At 39.5% G+C, this 16,360-nt stretch overlaps 1 protein-coding gene across 1 annotated transcript; it reads right to left on the bottom strand.

The window, feature by feature from the left end:
- Positions 1–9,023: 9,023 nt before the first annotated feature.
- On the bottom strand, positions 9,024–12,741 carry LOC119428410 (leucine-rich repeat neuronal protein 3). Its single transcript, XM_037696092.1, has one exon. It carries the CDS (start codon positions 12,330–12,332, stop codon positions 10,203–10,205), a length of 2,130 nt encoding a protein of 709 aa, XP_037552020.1. The 5' UTR covers positions 12,333–12,741; the 3' UTR covers positions 9,024–10,202.
- Positions 12,742–16,360: the final 3,619 nt, after the last annotated feature.

The following is a 16,360-nucleotide window of genomic DNA, read 5'->3' as shown; positions in this document are numbered from 1 at the left end:
ACAAAATGAACCAAAACAAGAATTACTTGGAACAACAACTCTAGGGAAAGAAAGTGAAAATTACATTTTTAGTATATATATATATATATTTACATTTTTCATTGTTTTAAGAAGTTCTAACTTTTTTAAAGTTACGCACTAACTATGCCATCTGATTTTATAAACTTGAATAAATCAGTTCACGTTAAACAAGATTATTTTTTTCCAATTTCCCTAAAAAATATTTTGGACCTACATGTTTTGATGCTGAGAGCTGCAGTTTGCATGTTTGTAGATATGTGCGCACGCCGGCTGGGTTTAGCTGTAATTGCTATGCAGAGACTAGAAATAAAAGCGGAGCACTTTGAGAAGAGACATGCTGGGAGTAATGGTAGTGGGGAGGCAGACAGGAAGCAGTCTGACGGAATAGAAATGCGAGCGCACAGACAAATTGCTTTTGACTGCTCGCTCTTTGACAAGTCGAACCGAATCTGCAGCAACATTCTGCCTCCACTTTACAGGAAAATGCATCAGGAATGCGTGTTTAGAGTAACAATGGTCTGACTGGTCCAAGTTTCTGTAAAAGAAGGAAAAACTAGAAAAATTGCATTTCCTGCAAAAATGCAGTGTGAATGATTATTGCAACAGAATTTGCTGAAAAACAGCTGAAATGAGCTAAAATACATTCTGAAATGTGGCTGAAATGGAAGAACAATGCTAATTTAGCAGAAGAAAGCAGAAAGGACACATATTTGCTGAATTAGGGTAATTCTAAATTGTCCCTGGGTGAATGAGAGAATGAATGGTTGTGTCTCTTTTGTCTCTGTGTCCCTGTGATGGACTTGTGACCGGTCCAGGGTGTCCCCCGCCTCTCACACAGTGATAGCTGGACATGGGCACTAGTGACCCCCACGACCCAAAAAGGAAGAAGTGGGTAAAGATGATGGATGGATGAGCAGAAATTTGCATATAAATTAGGAAATTAGCAAAAAAAAAAAGCTGAAAAGTAGCTGAAAAGGCAGAAAGAAGCTTAAACTACCAGCAAGGTGGAAGGAGCCTAACTGAGTTAAAAAATGTGGAATTATCTGAAAAAGCTAAAAACAGAATCAAAGTGGCTAAATAGTAGTTGAAAGAGCAGAAAAAGCTGAAAGGGGCATAACAAGCTGACATTAGCATAAATAAGTTATTAAGGCCAAAAGTAGCAGAAATTATCATGAAAAACTTTAATTGATCTGAAAAGGGCTTAAATTAGCTACAAAAATGCTAAAAGGGTAGCTGAAATGGTAGAACAAGCTTAAATTGCCAGAAGATAGCAGAAAGAACGTTTGCCAAATTAAGCTGAAAGAAACAGAAATGAGCACAAAATAGTGAAAATTTTAAAAAAAAAAAACGAAAACAAAAAACCAGCTGAAATGAGCAAAAACAGCTGAAAAGTAGCTATAAAAACAGAAAGAAGCTTAAGTTTCCAGAAGTGGAGAAGAGCACATTTTTGCTGAATAAGGTTAAAAGAATATATTGATGCATGCTCAATAATCCAGGTAGAAAAATCTGAAAAAGTTCAATCTGGTCCAGAGGACCAGATATAACTTTTTTAGAAGGTTGAAAGAAGTGCAAAAACTGGAATTAGCTGAAAAAAATAGCATAAAACAGCTAAATATTAGCTGAAATAGCAGGCAAAGCTGAAACTTGCAGAAATAAGCTGAAAGGAGCATAACAAGCTGAAATTAGCAGAAAGAAGTTAGAAGAAGCACAAAAATTTAGTAGTTAACCGAAAGAATCTGAAAGTAGCTGAAAAAAGTTTAAATTTGCAGAAGGAAGCTGAAAGAAGCTGAAAATGTGAAAGGAGCAGTAAAAGGTTGTGAACAGATCTAAAGATTTGAAGGATGTAAAATGAGCTCAAGTTATTTCCTATGAGAGAAAAAAAAGGCTAAATACTTTTAAAAGCTAAAGTTTCACCAATACCGAAAGTCATAGCAGGATTGTTCTGAAAGAGCTGAACATTTTGATATTATTTGTTGAAATAGCATAAAAATTGTGGAATGAGAAAGATACCAAAAAATGTACAGGGGAAAAATGGATCACAATAGTGTGAATGCTTCATAAGCACACACAATAAAAGTGAGACATTTGTCAGTGGTTTTCACTTAAATACATTAATTAAAAACAAACAAATCAATTGAACTGCTACAATAAAACTGCCGTTTTAATTAGTAGTGGGGCACCACTACAACAACGTGTGTCAAAAAACTAAATCCATTTTCTGTCTGTTAGAAAGACAGTGCGTTGTTACGGCTCGCTATAATTCAGCTGTTTACTTCTCCGATTTCCAAAGCCTCTTAAAATCAAACCGTGGCCTTAAATATGTTGTTTGCAGCATGATTGTAAATATGTGTTGACATTTCACTTTTCAGTGTAGCTGCCTGTAGCTACACCGCCTGACCTACGTGGAAGTTTGTAACTTTAATACCCAGATAATTCAAACATATAAAAGCGCCTGCAGCGAATGGAACATTGCTTTCCCACACAGAGCTGCAAGTTTTATTACATCTTATCTCAAGTAGAAGGGAAATTACATATTTCCCTTTAAGGATAAAAGAGAGTAGAAAAAAAAACCCAATTATCCTTTGTTGTTTAGCTATTGTCTGAAATAAAGTGGAATAAATGTGAGCTGTTTAAGCAGTATCTTCCTACAGTGCATACCTCTACATAAAATAGTGCAGTGCGTATTTGCATATTATAAGTGAGAAAATGCTGCTCACCTCTGTTTATTAAATGAAAATGACCTGCCATTCACTGATCTATGAAATGCAAAAATAGTGTTGAACCTGTACGTTCTACCGGAGAACCTCACTGTGAAATCTTCCACCGGCTGACAACAATCCCTGCAAAATGAATATTAATACATAACCAGCAAGAACGCTGGCACGTAAGCCCTCACAGAGAACGTTTTAATTTCTGCCTCGGTACAAGTGGTTTATTTTTTTCTCTCTCAAAAGAACAAGGCGGTCTGTTTAAAATATTTGACGACTCAGCAGGAAACATGATTTCTCCGTCCTTGCAGTGGATTAAATGGTAATGGCTCGCTGGTTTGTTTCACGTGGGATTTAAGTTCCTTCCAGTAGGTTTTTCTTTCTAAACAAAAGCTAACCTGTCTGTCAAACTAGAATCTGCTTGTCAGTGGAGCAGGAGCGTTAAAACCTGCAATAAAGAGTGAATTAGACAACAAAAGCACCTTTTGGAAAACCTTTAGAGTTGGTCTGAGACCCTTTCTGGAAGTCTAATAAGTGGGATATGTGGAAAGACCAAGACTGTATGGGGTTGTTGAGGGGATAATATGGTCAGGTCATACTTGAAGTGATGTTCTGTTCTTTGGTTAGTCTCAGCCGTGACATCAGCCACAGAGCACTGACTACTGAGAAAGAAACAAGCGTCTTTGCCTAGTCTAGGCTAATGGCTAGCAAAATGAGTTCCCGTTCTATTTATTGCTTTTAAGGCATTGAAAACTGATTTTCTCAAAAACATACTGGTGTAAAAATAATGCTACATTAATACGTATTAAACTTCTACAATTTACTTAGAGTTACTTGAGTGTGTCGAGCATAAACTCTATCCACCGTATTGCTGGGGGCTCTATTGTATGAATGATTATGGGAACAACTTCCTGTCAGATACAGGAAGTAGCAGTAAGCATTGGTTAACCATGGTAGTGGAGCACGGACCGTGGTTTATTCAAAAGTAATTTGCATTCAGTTTAGCAGATAAAATGCAGATTTTGTTTTGTTTACATTTATTTAACAACCATAAAGTTTACTAAAATATCCTCGTGGAGTTCAGGTACCTGTTGTGTTCACAGCTGCACGAACAACCAGACCAAACTAAATCAGTGGCTACAACGTTCGTCCTCCCATCCCTCGTTCGCAGTAGGCAACCGTGTGATTATATTGTCCTGTTTGAGCTCTGACAGGCTGTGTTCCCACATGTTTAAATTCAATTTATGATACTTGGAGAAACTATATTAGCTCGTACTGTTGGCACATAAACAAGCGCCGGTTTTGGTCTGTGCCGGAAGTCGCGCCCATAATTCATGCAAGGCGCCATGTGGTCTAAGAATAAGGTGGATATATGACTGTTGTGTCAAAGCTGCTGAATGCATCAGAATATGCACAGTCTATGCCTCACACACACTCACATAAAGCAGATAATAATAATAATAATGCAGTTAGAAAAGATATGGAAGACCGAGGATGCAGAAGACAGAAACGGAGGATGACACACTGAGTGACCCCTGAAAATGGAAAAGCCGAAAGGAACAGTTCTTTTGCATCAGTATGTCATAAGCCTGAAAAACAAATTAAAACTGTGAAGGACCAATAAATGCCTGCTAAAAGTGGTTTGTTTTTTAAGAATGCTAAATGATTATTCAGAGATGAAGGTTAGAAAGTGTTAAGTGTTACTTGGACCCGTGAATGAAGCAGAAATAATGGCTGTGCTCTGCTAGGCCATGGTGACCAAGACAAAGGTAAATAAAAGATGTTCACAGGCCAAGGCACTTTCTTTTTATGTGTATGTGAAACGTGTTGTGTAAACTGTGCTTGACTGTTGTCAGGACTGTATAAAAATGGGGTATATAAGTGTCTCTCTAAACTAAGTTGGATTTTTCTTGGAAGACTATCCAGATCTGCCGTGTATCTTGCCCAAATAAAATCCTGGATAAGCCTGAGTCCTTTATTTTTTAATAACTTATCAAAATTAGCCATAACTGGTACTTGTTTGGCTAGCCATTAACCTAACCTAGACAAAGTAGTATATTTTCTGGCCTATAAGTAGCACCTTTTTGTTTACTTTGCATACCCAGCGAATTACACGCCAAAGCAACTTTTTTTTCTTTTTCCATATTTATAAACCAATTTTTGACTGAGATATGACCATTTTCATTCATTCTGACATTAAAAATTTTGACCACTACCATTTTACCATACCCATACTATACCAATTTATTTATAGAGCACTTAAAACAGCAACAAGGCCAACCGAAGTGCTGTACAATAGAAATAAACAAGCACAGCGGACAGGAAACATAAAATATAAATACAAAAAGCAGCAGATAATAACTAAATGGCCAACACTATAGACTACAGTCAGGATCAAAACAAATCACACCGTTTCAAAGGCAAGGGACTACAAGTGGGTTTTCAGGTGAAACTTGAAGACTTTGAGTGTGGAAGCCTGCCTGACTCGCAGTGGCAACTCATTCCACAGTCTTGGACCTGCAATAGAGAAAGCCCTGTCACCTCTGAGCTTACGACGGATTTATGGAAATGAAAGGAGCATCTGGTCTGCTGACCTCAGAGAGCGTGGTGGGACATATGGCTATAGAAGATCAGTGAGATAGGATGGGGCAGAACTGTTCAGGGATTTAAAAACATACATGAGTATTTTGAACTGGATCCAAAGGTGAATGGGTAGCCAGTGCAGGGAGGCCAAAACTGGAGTAATGTGCTCTCTATGGCCTGTGCCAGTTAAAAATCGGGCTCCAGCATTTTGGACCAATTGCAGACGTGCAATGGAGGACTGATTGATTCTAAACAGAAGCGCATTGCAGTAATCGAGTCTGGATGTTATGAATGCATGGATCACTGTCTCAAGATTATTTTTGGACAGTATGGGCTTCAGCTTAGACAGCTGCCTCAGCTGAAAAAAAAACAGGATTTAAAAATCATGTTTACTTGACTGTTAAGTTTCAAGGAAGGGTCCATTATCACTCCCAAATTGGTGACGCTTTGTTTCTCTAACGGGGCTAAAGAGGAAAGGTCAATGTAGTGGTTCATGAACATGCCATTGGGATGGAACAAGATGACTTCAGACTTCTTCTCATTGAAACTTAAGAGGTTTAAAGCCATCCAGTCCCGGATGTCAGCCAGGCAGTCCAGAAGAGGTTGAATAAAGCGTGTGCCTCTGTGCCTCAGGGGGAAGTAAATTTGACAGTCATCAGCATAGAAATGAAAGGGTATGTTGTGATTGCGGAAAATAGCACCTAGTGGCAGCAGGTATAAAGAAAAGAGAAGGGGACCAAGGATGGACCCCTGTGGTACCCCCCCACTGAAGCGCTGCTGATGCTGAACTGAAATCTTTGATACTGACACAAAAGGTCCTGTCAGAGAGGTAAGACCTAAACCAATTGAGGGCTGACCCTGTGATGCCCACCCACTGCTCTAGCCTAGAAATGAGGATCTCATGGTCGATGGTGTCAAAAGCAGATGTAAGGTCCAATAGGACAAGCAGCACAGAATCACCTGCATCCGTGGCTAGGGAAATGTCGTTAAAAACCTTCAGTAGAGCAGTTTCAGTGCTGTGGAGAGATTTGAAGCCAGACTGGAATAACTCTAGGATAGCGTGATCCTCCAAGAAGCACTTCAACTGAGACTCAACTATTGTTTCCAGTAGTTTAGAGGCGAATGGGAGTAAGGAGACAGGCCGGAAGGAGGACACGACTGAGGGGTCAAGGTTAGGTTTTTTTCAGGAGGCTGGACAGTAGCATGTTTCAAAGTTTTTGGCACCACACCTGAGGATAAACTGCTATTCACAATAGCAAGAATAGAGGGACCCAGAGTAGGAAAGACCTCCTTTAGTAGTCAAGGGGGGACCACATCAAAGGGGGAACCAGATGGCTTCATGCTGCACATTCCCTGCTCCTTGGGGGGAAAAAAGGGCTGAAATAAGCAAAAACAGCTGAAAATTAGCTATAAAAGCACAAGGAAACTTGAATTCCCAGAAGTGGAGAGAACATATTTTTACTGAATAAAGTTGAAAGGAGTGCAAAAACTGGAATTAGCCTAGCCTAGCTGCTAGATGGCACTTGAGTAGTATAGTATGCCGTTGTCATGTAATAGGTAAAAGTGGCTATTAATGAAACAATCAGCTTGCCAAAGCCTGCCACATTTGTCCAGCTCCAGAATCATCCCTGGAGCAACTGTCAAATCAGCTTCATTTCTCTGTGCTGCCCCGGCGAAATCTTGTTAAAATTCGAAGAAATGCACAGTGAGTCGTCCCTCTGTGTGCTCCCACAGCCACGTGTCATCGTTTAAAATGCAACTGATTTGACCGTCAAAAAGTTAGACTGAGACACACCTTTACTATAATTTTGAGTAAACAAATGATTGTTTTTAAGTGTTAATCTTGTTAAATTCTTAAAGTCCTCCTGTGCACACTCCTGCGGCCGCCATTTGGCACAACACTGGCCCATATTTCCGGGTATTCAGCGTTGCCGCGTAACAAACGCGACGCATCAGCAGTGACACATAATAGGTGACGCATAATAGGTGTGACTTAAACGGCGACGCAACATATTTATGAATTTTTCCAAATTATTAGACATTTTGGAACTGATGTGACTTATAGGCCAGAAAATATGGTATTTTACCTCTCTCATTACTCGGTGCTTTGACTACTGACATGACTGACAAGGTAATGTATATTAACCAGAACATCATTTCAAAATTGACTGGACAATCCTTTTAAAGCTTTGTCCACAAAAGATATCTAAACAAATTCTGCCTTTTTTCTGTTGAGAGTTAAAGCCGCACGGTGGCTGCCATGCTGAACCTTTGGAACCAGCGTTTGCACACCGGGGATGTGGGGCCCCAAGTTTTGTTTACTCACCCTACACAATCGTGATGACTTCTGTTTTAAACACAAAATAACGGAATACAGCTAAATGCGTTGGGGACAATGGATATTTGAACATAAAAGGTAAGCACTAAGTAAATCCATTAAAGTTAAGACATGAATTTGATGTGCATTTTTTTTTTTTTTTTAAATTAAAAAAGGACAAAACCAAAAAAGTATTGGAATCAGACAGGAAAGTTGGTTTTGTTCCATTTTTAAATTCCGAGTTCCTGTTGGAGGTATAGATTGGCTGACATGCCTCTAAGCTACAGAGCGAGGTAGTACCACATCTGAAACGAGCTCAATGGCGTGATGCAATGGTGACAATCTCTGCAACTAGCCAACCGTGAGATTTGGTATGTCTGGTATGTCTGAGATGTTTGACATACATTTTAACTGCAGTGCTCCACATCATCATGGCTGAGTTACACACCATGCCTCTCTTTTATTCCCTTCATAGTCTTTGCAGAACATAGGTGGCTCGATTGGTAATTCATGAACCACCAGAAGCAGCCTCAACAGGGTCTCTTTGCAGCTGTAATGTGGAACTGTTCAGTGAAAGAGCCTACACCGCCGATGGAAATGTGTGCTTGGGATGAGCTTGAGCTTATAGTCACATATAGAATCAAATCATAAGCCATGCAGAAATTGCTGCTGGGTTAAAAAGAACACAATAAAATATGCCCTTGATTATCTCTGAATGTGTTCCCTTCAAAGAATGTTCATCTTCATCAGTGTTCTGTGCATATATATTAGTGTTTGCAAAAGAGGCTGCTGTAATTTGACCTGAGCGTTACCTAAGGAGCGCTGCGTGTCACATTTTAACTCCCTTTGTCTTTGACAGATGGCTTGGCTCTAAAAGCTTCTGTCCATGGTGTTGAAGGCTGGCCTGATGTATGAGTGTTAGGTCCTGTTTGATAAATCCACCATGTCACTCCGCCTCTGACAGCCATTCATCTTGCTTTGCTTTCTCATGTGAAATGTTCGGCGTGCTGGATAATTCAGTGAGACAAAAAAAAGGGGAGTTCTGAAGCTCAGACTCGGCTCTATCCCATTCTGTGCTGTACTTTATCTCTGTGTTAAAGATACGATGTGTCCCTGTCTAAGCACGAGCAGCAGCAGCTACAACAGTGTCGATATTCAGACCAGCTGAAGGACAGACGTGTTCATAATGAGGCGTTCGGTTCTATTGTTACTGTTTTTTTCTTTTTCTCAGGATTAGGTTGACCATTTGGCCCTTGACTTATCCCCCTGCCTTTTAACAATTAGGTTATTTTATCTTAGTTGATGATTACTAATATTTTTTTGCACTATTACAACTGAATTAGAGAAACTTTATACTAAAGATACAATTGTATCAAAAAAGAAGTAGACAATGATTGTAAAAGAAACATTTATTTTTTTCGTAGCGCTTTTCTGGATTAGTCTGTTGTGCCCATTGATCACATATAATACAGTTATAAAAATGGCTTTTAACTTTACACCCAAAGCAATACCAAAATGTTTTCTTAAAATATGTATGCTAAAAATACTGAGAAAGTATTTCCACTAAACGTGTTGGGAGTATAGCTTGTGGTTCTGCGGTGATGACGTTTCGCTGTGGCCGACGACTTTCCTCGGATCCTTTTCTTGCTTTCCTTGTGTAGTTCTTGTTGTAGGCACTTACCAGAGTATAACAAACCACTTCTCGAACAGATATCACATCACTTACCTCAGTTTTAATCAACCTCTTCTATTAGTTTTAGTAAAATGTATCCCATATTTTGCTTTTTCTCCAGTCATCGTTATAATGAGAACTACAAAGCATAAAGAGCCAGTTGGTAAATCTTCTCTCTAGACATCCATTTTGTAGCTGAATTTCATTAAGCTTAATGTGACGCTGTAATCAAAACTAGTCTGCTTCTCTCCGCAATTTAAAACCCATTTAAACTTTTCACGTACAGAGGATTTGTCATTACATCAACAGAATATAACAATATTTCCAAAAGAAAAGAAAAAAAATCAGGAATCCATCTTTAAATAGAAAAAGGGAATATAGTTCATCAAAAGGCTTACACCATAGTCACTGTTATTCGTCTACTCTACTAAATCTCCTTCCCCGTAATAGACAGGTGGTGTTATTGGTTCTCTAACTCGTCTATGGATGTTCGACAAAGCACAGACGGTATTGCTTGGGACCACACGAACAGTTCCACAACTCTGAACACATTTAACAGTCAATTACAAGAGAGCAGACCTCCATCCTCTTCTTTGTGTTCGGTTTTCTTCCTGCATCTCTGGATGAATGGTACTTTAGAGTATATTTTTGCAGTAAAGACTTCCCGTTTATGAAAGCTTGGTTCAATATAACGTTTACAAAGCCACCACTTCAGCCAGGATGACATGTAGTCTAGTTAAGTGTTCCATCACTGCCAAAAAATATAATTTTTCCAGTGTTATCTGAGCTGGGGATCAGCCACAGCTATGCCCTTTGAAACCAGTCCAACTGTGTTCATCCCTGCTTAAGGCCTTGTCCATTTACTGTAGTTGATGTGAGGTGCTCTACACAGCTGGGCTCCCTAAAAGGCATTATCAGATACATTTATGACGGTGGCTTTAACTTCCACTCCACTTGGCAGCCCCTTACCTGATTCCCACAGGTTTGTGAAAAAAGAAGAGTGCAGATCAGTAGCTTCCACTGGTGTAAGCAAAGCTTTGGAGTCCCATTTCCTTATATTCCCATAATTGTGGTGGTTCCTCAGAGACGCATAAAAAAGCAGACAGGCCACAGAAATCACAGCCAAGAGCGCTCCAAAGACAGTGATTAGAGCGGCATCCCATTTTTCTGTGTCCTTGGCTGCCAGATCTAATCCCTTAGTGGTGACATTGACACATTTGGTGTCACGGTTGTAGTGGATGGTGCAGATATCCACACATACTCTGTATTGAGTGGCAGGGTTGAGATGAGTGAGGTTGTAGACTTGGATATCTGAAGGAACCCTGGTAGTGAATGCAGAGATGGGATGGTTAACTTCTGTTACGGAGTACCATTTAATGTTGGGGGCCAATGTGCCTGTAGAACCGTTCCAGGAAACCAGAATGGAGTTTGCCCCCACTGATTTAACCACAAGATTGAGTGATCCTTTTGCAGGTTGGGGAAAATATCCATTCACCTCTACTGAGACGGATTTAAGGTCAGCTCCAACCAGATTATGAGCAACGCATGTATAAACACCAGCTTCGTTTTCGGTTAAATCGTAGATGTCAAATGTTCCTTCTGGGTGCATGTAAAATTTGTCAGACATAGTGTTGGGTAGGACCCTGCTACCAGATGGGGTAATCCAGTAGATGTCAGGCTCTGGTTCAGCAAAGGCCCGACAATGGAGTGACACAGAGCTCCCATTCTTTGCTTTAATATGCCCTGGCATGCTTTCGGGTGAGATTAAGGGCAGACAAATCTCCATCATCTCTCTGAAATGAACCTGACGAACATGTTGACCTTCATATTCCGGAGGTTCTACACAGTACAGTGAATCAGGCTCCATGAAGCGAATGTTGGTTTTATTCATGTTCATCCAGCGGACTACACAGTCACAGCGAATGGGGTTGCTGTGCATGCTGACCTCTCTGAGATTTGGGAGTGATTCGACAGTTATCCTGTGGAGGGCAGTGAGAGCGTTGCCATTTAACATGAGCGTTTCCAGGCGTGGTAGTTTGGAGAAAGCATTAGGGTGGATGTAGGAGAGTTTAGGATTGTTGGTAGCTTCAATTTTAGTAAGCTCTGGGAGGTTATTAAGAGCAAAGCTGTCAATGGAAACTAGCTCTGGCATGCTATTAATCCCCAGTTCTTTCAGATGGAGCATATCAACAAAATCCCCTCTCTGTATTCTTGAAATTGGGTTTTTATTTAGATCCAAAAACTTCAGATTGTTTACATTTCTTAAAGCTGAATGTGGCACTTCAGCAAAAATATTATCATAGAATGAAATGCTCTCCAAGTTGTCGAGGCCAGCCAGTGCATTGTCAGGAAGTTGAGACAAGTTCATTCTGGTAAGAACGAGACTGCGAAGGTTACTAAGAGGTTTAAAGTTCATGTCGTCAATAGAAAGAACAGGATTCTCGCCAATCATTAGAATCTCTAGATTTGGCATGGGGTCAAACCATTCTCTTTTAATTATCTTCAGCTTGTTAGAATTGAGGTGGAGTCGTACAAGGTTGCTGAGGCCATGGAAAGCCAACGGAGAAATGAAAGATATGAGGTTGTGATTCATGTAGAGCTCCTGAAGGTTAGCCACATCTGACAGACATTGTTCAGGTAGCTCCTGTATCCAGTTCTCCTCCATATGAAGGGATACCAGCTGAGAGAGATTGCCCAAATGGATGTCACTGATGGAAGATAGATTGTTTTGCGATAAATCAATCTCTGTGATATTGGCCAGGTAATCCAAAGGCTTTTCAATTTTAACAACGTTGTTTGTTTGAAGTAGCAATACTTGTGTACCCAGTGGTAATCTCTCTGGGAGACTAAATAGTCCCAAATCATTGCAGTCAACTGTTAGCACTTCCATGTACACTGAACTTGGAGAAAACCATGGTCTGATTTCACATACACAGAGCTTTGGGCAGTCGGATGTCTCCCCGGTGGCCCTCACAAGAGAGTTCATGGCCAACCAGACAAAGAGCCAATCCACAAATGACACGTCCTTCATATTGGACCTATTTCCTCCTGAAATTGGTCTTTGTAGATTAAAAAATCAGAGTTGGTAACTTCACAAAAAAATGAATCATTTGCGACAGCTGCACAGGTGACTGACTCACCACCACACCCACCACCAACACGCTGAGTTCCCTGGGGGCTTCTCTTGGTGTGTTGATGTCCTTAAAATGCAATGACTAATCACTCCTAGTTACCTCCTGGTGTAAAGGTTTGAAGCCAAGTTGCAGTTCTACTGAAATTTTAGAATAGGGGAAAAAGGGAGTAGTCCAATATATTGACCTCAGTTTAAATATATGCTTCTTCTAGTATGTTTCCAAGAAATATCAGTTTTCTTCCCCTTAAAGATGAATGTCTTCAATGATTGTCTTCACTGGATTTGAGTTTCCACAGCCCAGTCCATTCCTACCTGTGGAAGACAAAACAGAAAAACACTGAATATTATACAATAGAAGCAGTCAAGAAACATCTATCCATCTATCCCCTTTTACCCACTCTCTTTTCTGGGTCGTGGGGAGCTGGTGCCTATCTCCAACAGTCACTGTGCGTGAGGTGGGATACACCTTAGACAGGTTGCAAGTCCATCACAGGGCCACATGGAGACAAACAACTATTCGCACTCTCACTCACACCATGAGAGTAGGATTTAGACATATTGACATTTGTTTAAGGCACACTGATGCATGTTGACATTTATGCACACTCCCTTCAAGAAAGAGAACAATGGATTCATATCTGCTTGACCTTCTAGACTTCATTTAAGGGATGTACCACATGTGCCCCTACAATATAGCATTTGGGTTTGACGTTTGAGGTGCGAGTCTAATATTAGTTGAAGAGAAAGCTTATTAGGATTCTTAAATGGCAAACATCCTAGGGCTTAAGCAATAGCATTTAAGGTAAAAGCTGCAATGGAGTATGTCAGTTACTATAGCAACAAGTAAATGGGCAGTCAGTCACAGAAAACACGACGAGATGGTTGAGTTGTACATGCAAACAAAGCATTTGACCCAGATGCAGTTGGCACCTTGTTGTCGGGGAAGATTCTGACATTCCTGTACATTTAAAACCCTTGTCTGCAAGAATGATCATTCTGCCATCATCTAGTCTTTTGTCCGACAGTAATGCAGTTCATCAGTGTCCACAGATTACTACCAGGTAAAACACAGATGTGTAAAGAGGAGGATTTTGACTTTTGTACATATACATGGAGTCAAAGGTTAACACAAAATGCACAGCTGCTTTTTTTAATTGACAGCTACACACAATATGGCTGAAATACTTCCTTTCATGTGCCCATCTACACAAGTATTGTTAAGTGTATTTTTTTTATTGAATTCAAAGACAGTGGTTTACACTCCACTTAATTTTGCATTGCTTCGCTGTAGCAATAAACATTAAAAACAAATTATAGAACAAGTTATAATAATATAACAAGTTACATTATGTCAAGTTTATTCTAACAATGCTCCTAAACGATTGTTGCGCTGGGTTGTATGTGTGTTATTATGACGGTCATTCTCATTTCTTTATTTATTTATTTATTTATTTTTGAATAACATACATGTTGGACAATAGTTTGCTTCTAAGTGCAGCAGGAAAAAGTCTACCAGCAGTTTAGTTTCCGTGTTCAAGTGAACAAACCCAGGAAAATATAGTAAATGATCAAAACATCAAAAGTGCATACAAATAAAGCAGAAAGAACAATGTAGGATTTATGTATGAAAAATGCATTTATTGTTCATTTGTTTTAGTGCTGTCCCTGCTGTGTAATGGTATGATTTTCTCAGCAGTGACTTCTGCTGTTCAGCACTAAAACTGCAGTGACATTATCCTATTTCTAGCGATATATTGCCATTTAACATCAACATAAGTGCTATAATTGCCATTTATGTCAAGTCTAAATTTGCCTTAAGTGCCAAAAATTGTCAGTCCCTTGAACTGCTTCTTTAGATGCACTTTAACCAAATGCACCTGGCGTTTGTTAGCCCCGTGGCTTTTTTATACTCAACATTTCCACTCAGGTCTATAACATGAGGTAGATTCAGCAAGCTGAGTGAGGTTCATATATCGAAAAATGTATTTTCTCATTGTTTTGAGGTCACACTGTTGACCATGTTGGTTAGACCCAAAGCTGTGAAATTAGATACTTAAGCTGCATTAAATGAATGCGATTCCTATTAAACGTTTCTTCTCAAAATTTTCTTCTTCAATTTTACAGTCCTTTGTCAAGATTGATCAAACATTTTGTGTTTACGAAGAACTACAACTGCGGTACAACTTAAAGTTAATAGATCAGACAAAGCTTGGAGGTGATTAAACATGAGCAGTCAAAACATTTATACAGAAAATCACGAGAATACTGGACTGATTCAAAATGTTTAATCTGAAAGAAACTGTTCATTTCAAAGTGCTGCTGTTTAAAATATACTAACCCACCCCCCACCCCCCACCCCCACCACCACCACCAGAGGAAAAGGCCCTTTCTGACATCCATTTGTCCTGCACATTTCTGGTCAATTCCTATAAACCCTTTTCGGTCAAGCCTAACTTATAGGAATTATTTAGGTCTTTGAAAGATTAGTTTTGTAGAAGGGTTATGAACAACGAATATCTTACCTGTTGTAGACAACTCTTTACATGACCCCAGTCTGTAGACATTCGGTTTAGTTCTAATTGAATTGACAATCTAAAAGCTTGTATTAATGTGACCAAGACCAAAATGGGCTGCTGCCATCTTAAAACTTAATCCAAAATGTTGTTTTTGTGCTTTCGAGTGTAAAGATTTTTATTTGGCACCTTGTTACATAACCCCACTTTAACAGATCCAAACAATCACTTTAAAATAGGAAATAAACATGTTTTCAGTCCAATGCAAATTCATTTTGTGGTCCAGAGTTATTTCCCCATACAGTTTTTCATTAATAAGGCTGTAGTTGCTTCAGGTGACGAGTGAGTGCCGAGGTCACAACATAGTTGCCGAGGTCACATCATAGTTGGCAGTGTAGAGTTTGAGTTCTCAATCAGATCCACATGTATTCTGACTCCAAGGACAACCAATATAAAGGTGAATAAATGACAAAGGTCAAACCACAGAAAGTGTGCTCAGTCATTAAAGTCTGTAGTACAAAATATGCAGATGGTATACAAAGACTGGAGATACAATTGCAACAGCATCATCACTATAGATTAGAGGTTTTCAAACTTACTATACAATTCAATTTTTTTATTTTAGAAAAAGTCCGCAGTCCAGAGCTACTAGTGAATAAATCTGTTTTGTTATATTTGCTTACAAATATACAACTAAAATATATGTAAATGATTGTTTGCATATAATTTGCTTGTGAACCTACGCCGCTCTAACTGTTGACAGTAAAGTGTGCACTATAGTTTCAAAATAAAACTTTATTACTCTTCAGTCTTTAAAACAACACCGTTGGCCAAATTGCTGTAAAGTGCTTTATAAATAAAGTTGTATTCATACCATAACAAATAAAACATTTTTCACGTATGTAAACCATCCATCCATTATTGTTATACGCTTCTGCCTTTTCAGGTCATGGGGGTCACTGGTCCCATGTCCAGCTATCACTGAGCGAGAGGCGGGGGACACCCTGGAAAGGTCTCCAGTCCATCACAGGGACACATAGAGACAAACGAGACAAACAACCATTCAGTCTCTCACTCACACCTAGGGACAATTTAGAGTCACCAATCAGTCTAACATGCATGTTTTTGGTCTTGGGAGGAAACTGGAGTACCTGGAAAAAAAAAAACACACATGCACGGAGAGAACCTGAAAACTCCACCCAGAAAGGTCCCTGACTGGGATTTGACCCAGCAACCTTCTTGCTGAGAGGCGAGAGAGAGACCAACTGATCCACCGTGCTGCCCACGAATAAACAAACAAACAAACAAAAAAACTAGAACTTAAAGAGATCACGACCCTGTAAAAACAACAGGATGGAGGTGAAAATTACAGGATACTCAAACAGTTAAAATCAAATTAGACTTTACTGAGCT

Source organism: Nematolebias whitei, chromosome 22 (genome assembly GCF_014905685.2).
Source record: "Nematolebias whitei isolate Nwh7 chromosome 22, NemWhi1, whole genome shotgun sequence".
Taxonomy (NCBI): Eukaryota; Metazoa; Chordata; class Actinopteri; order Cyprinodontiformes; family Rivulidae; genus Nematolebias; species Nematolebias whitei.
Note: the sequence above shows the minus strand (reverse complement) of the source record. Positions and strands in the feature narration are given on the sequence as shown.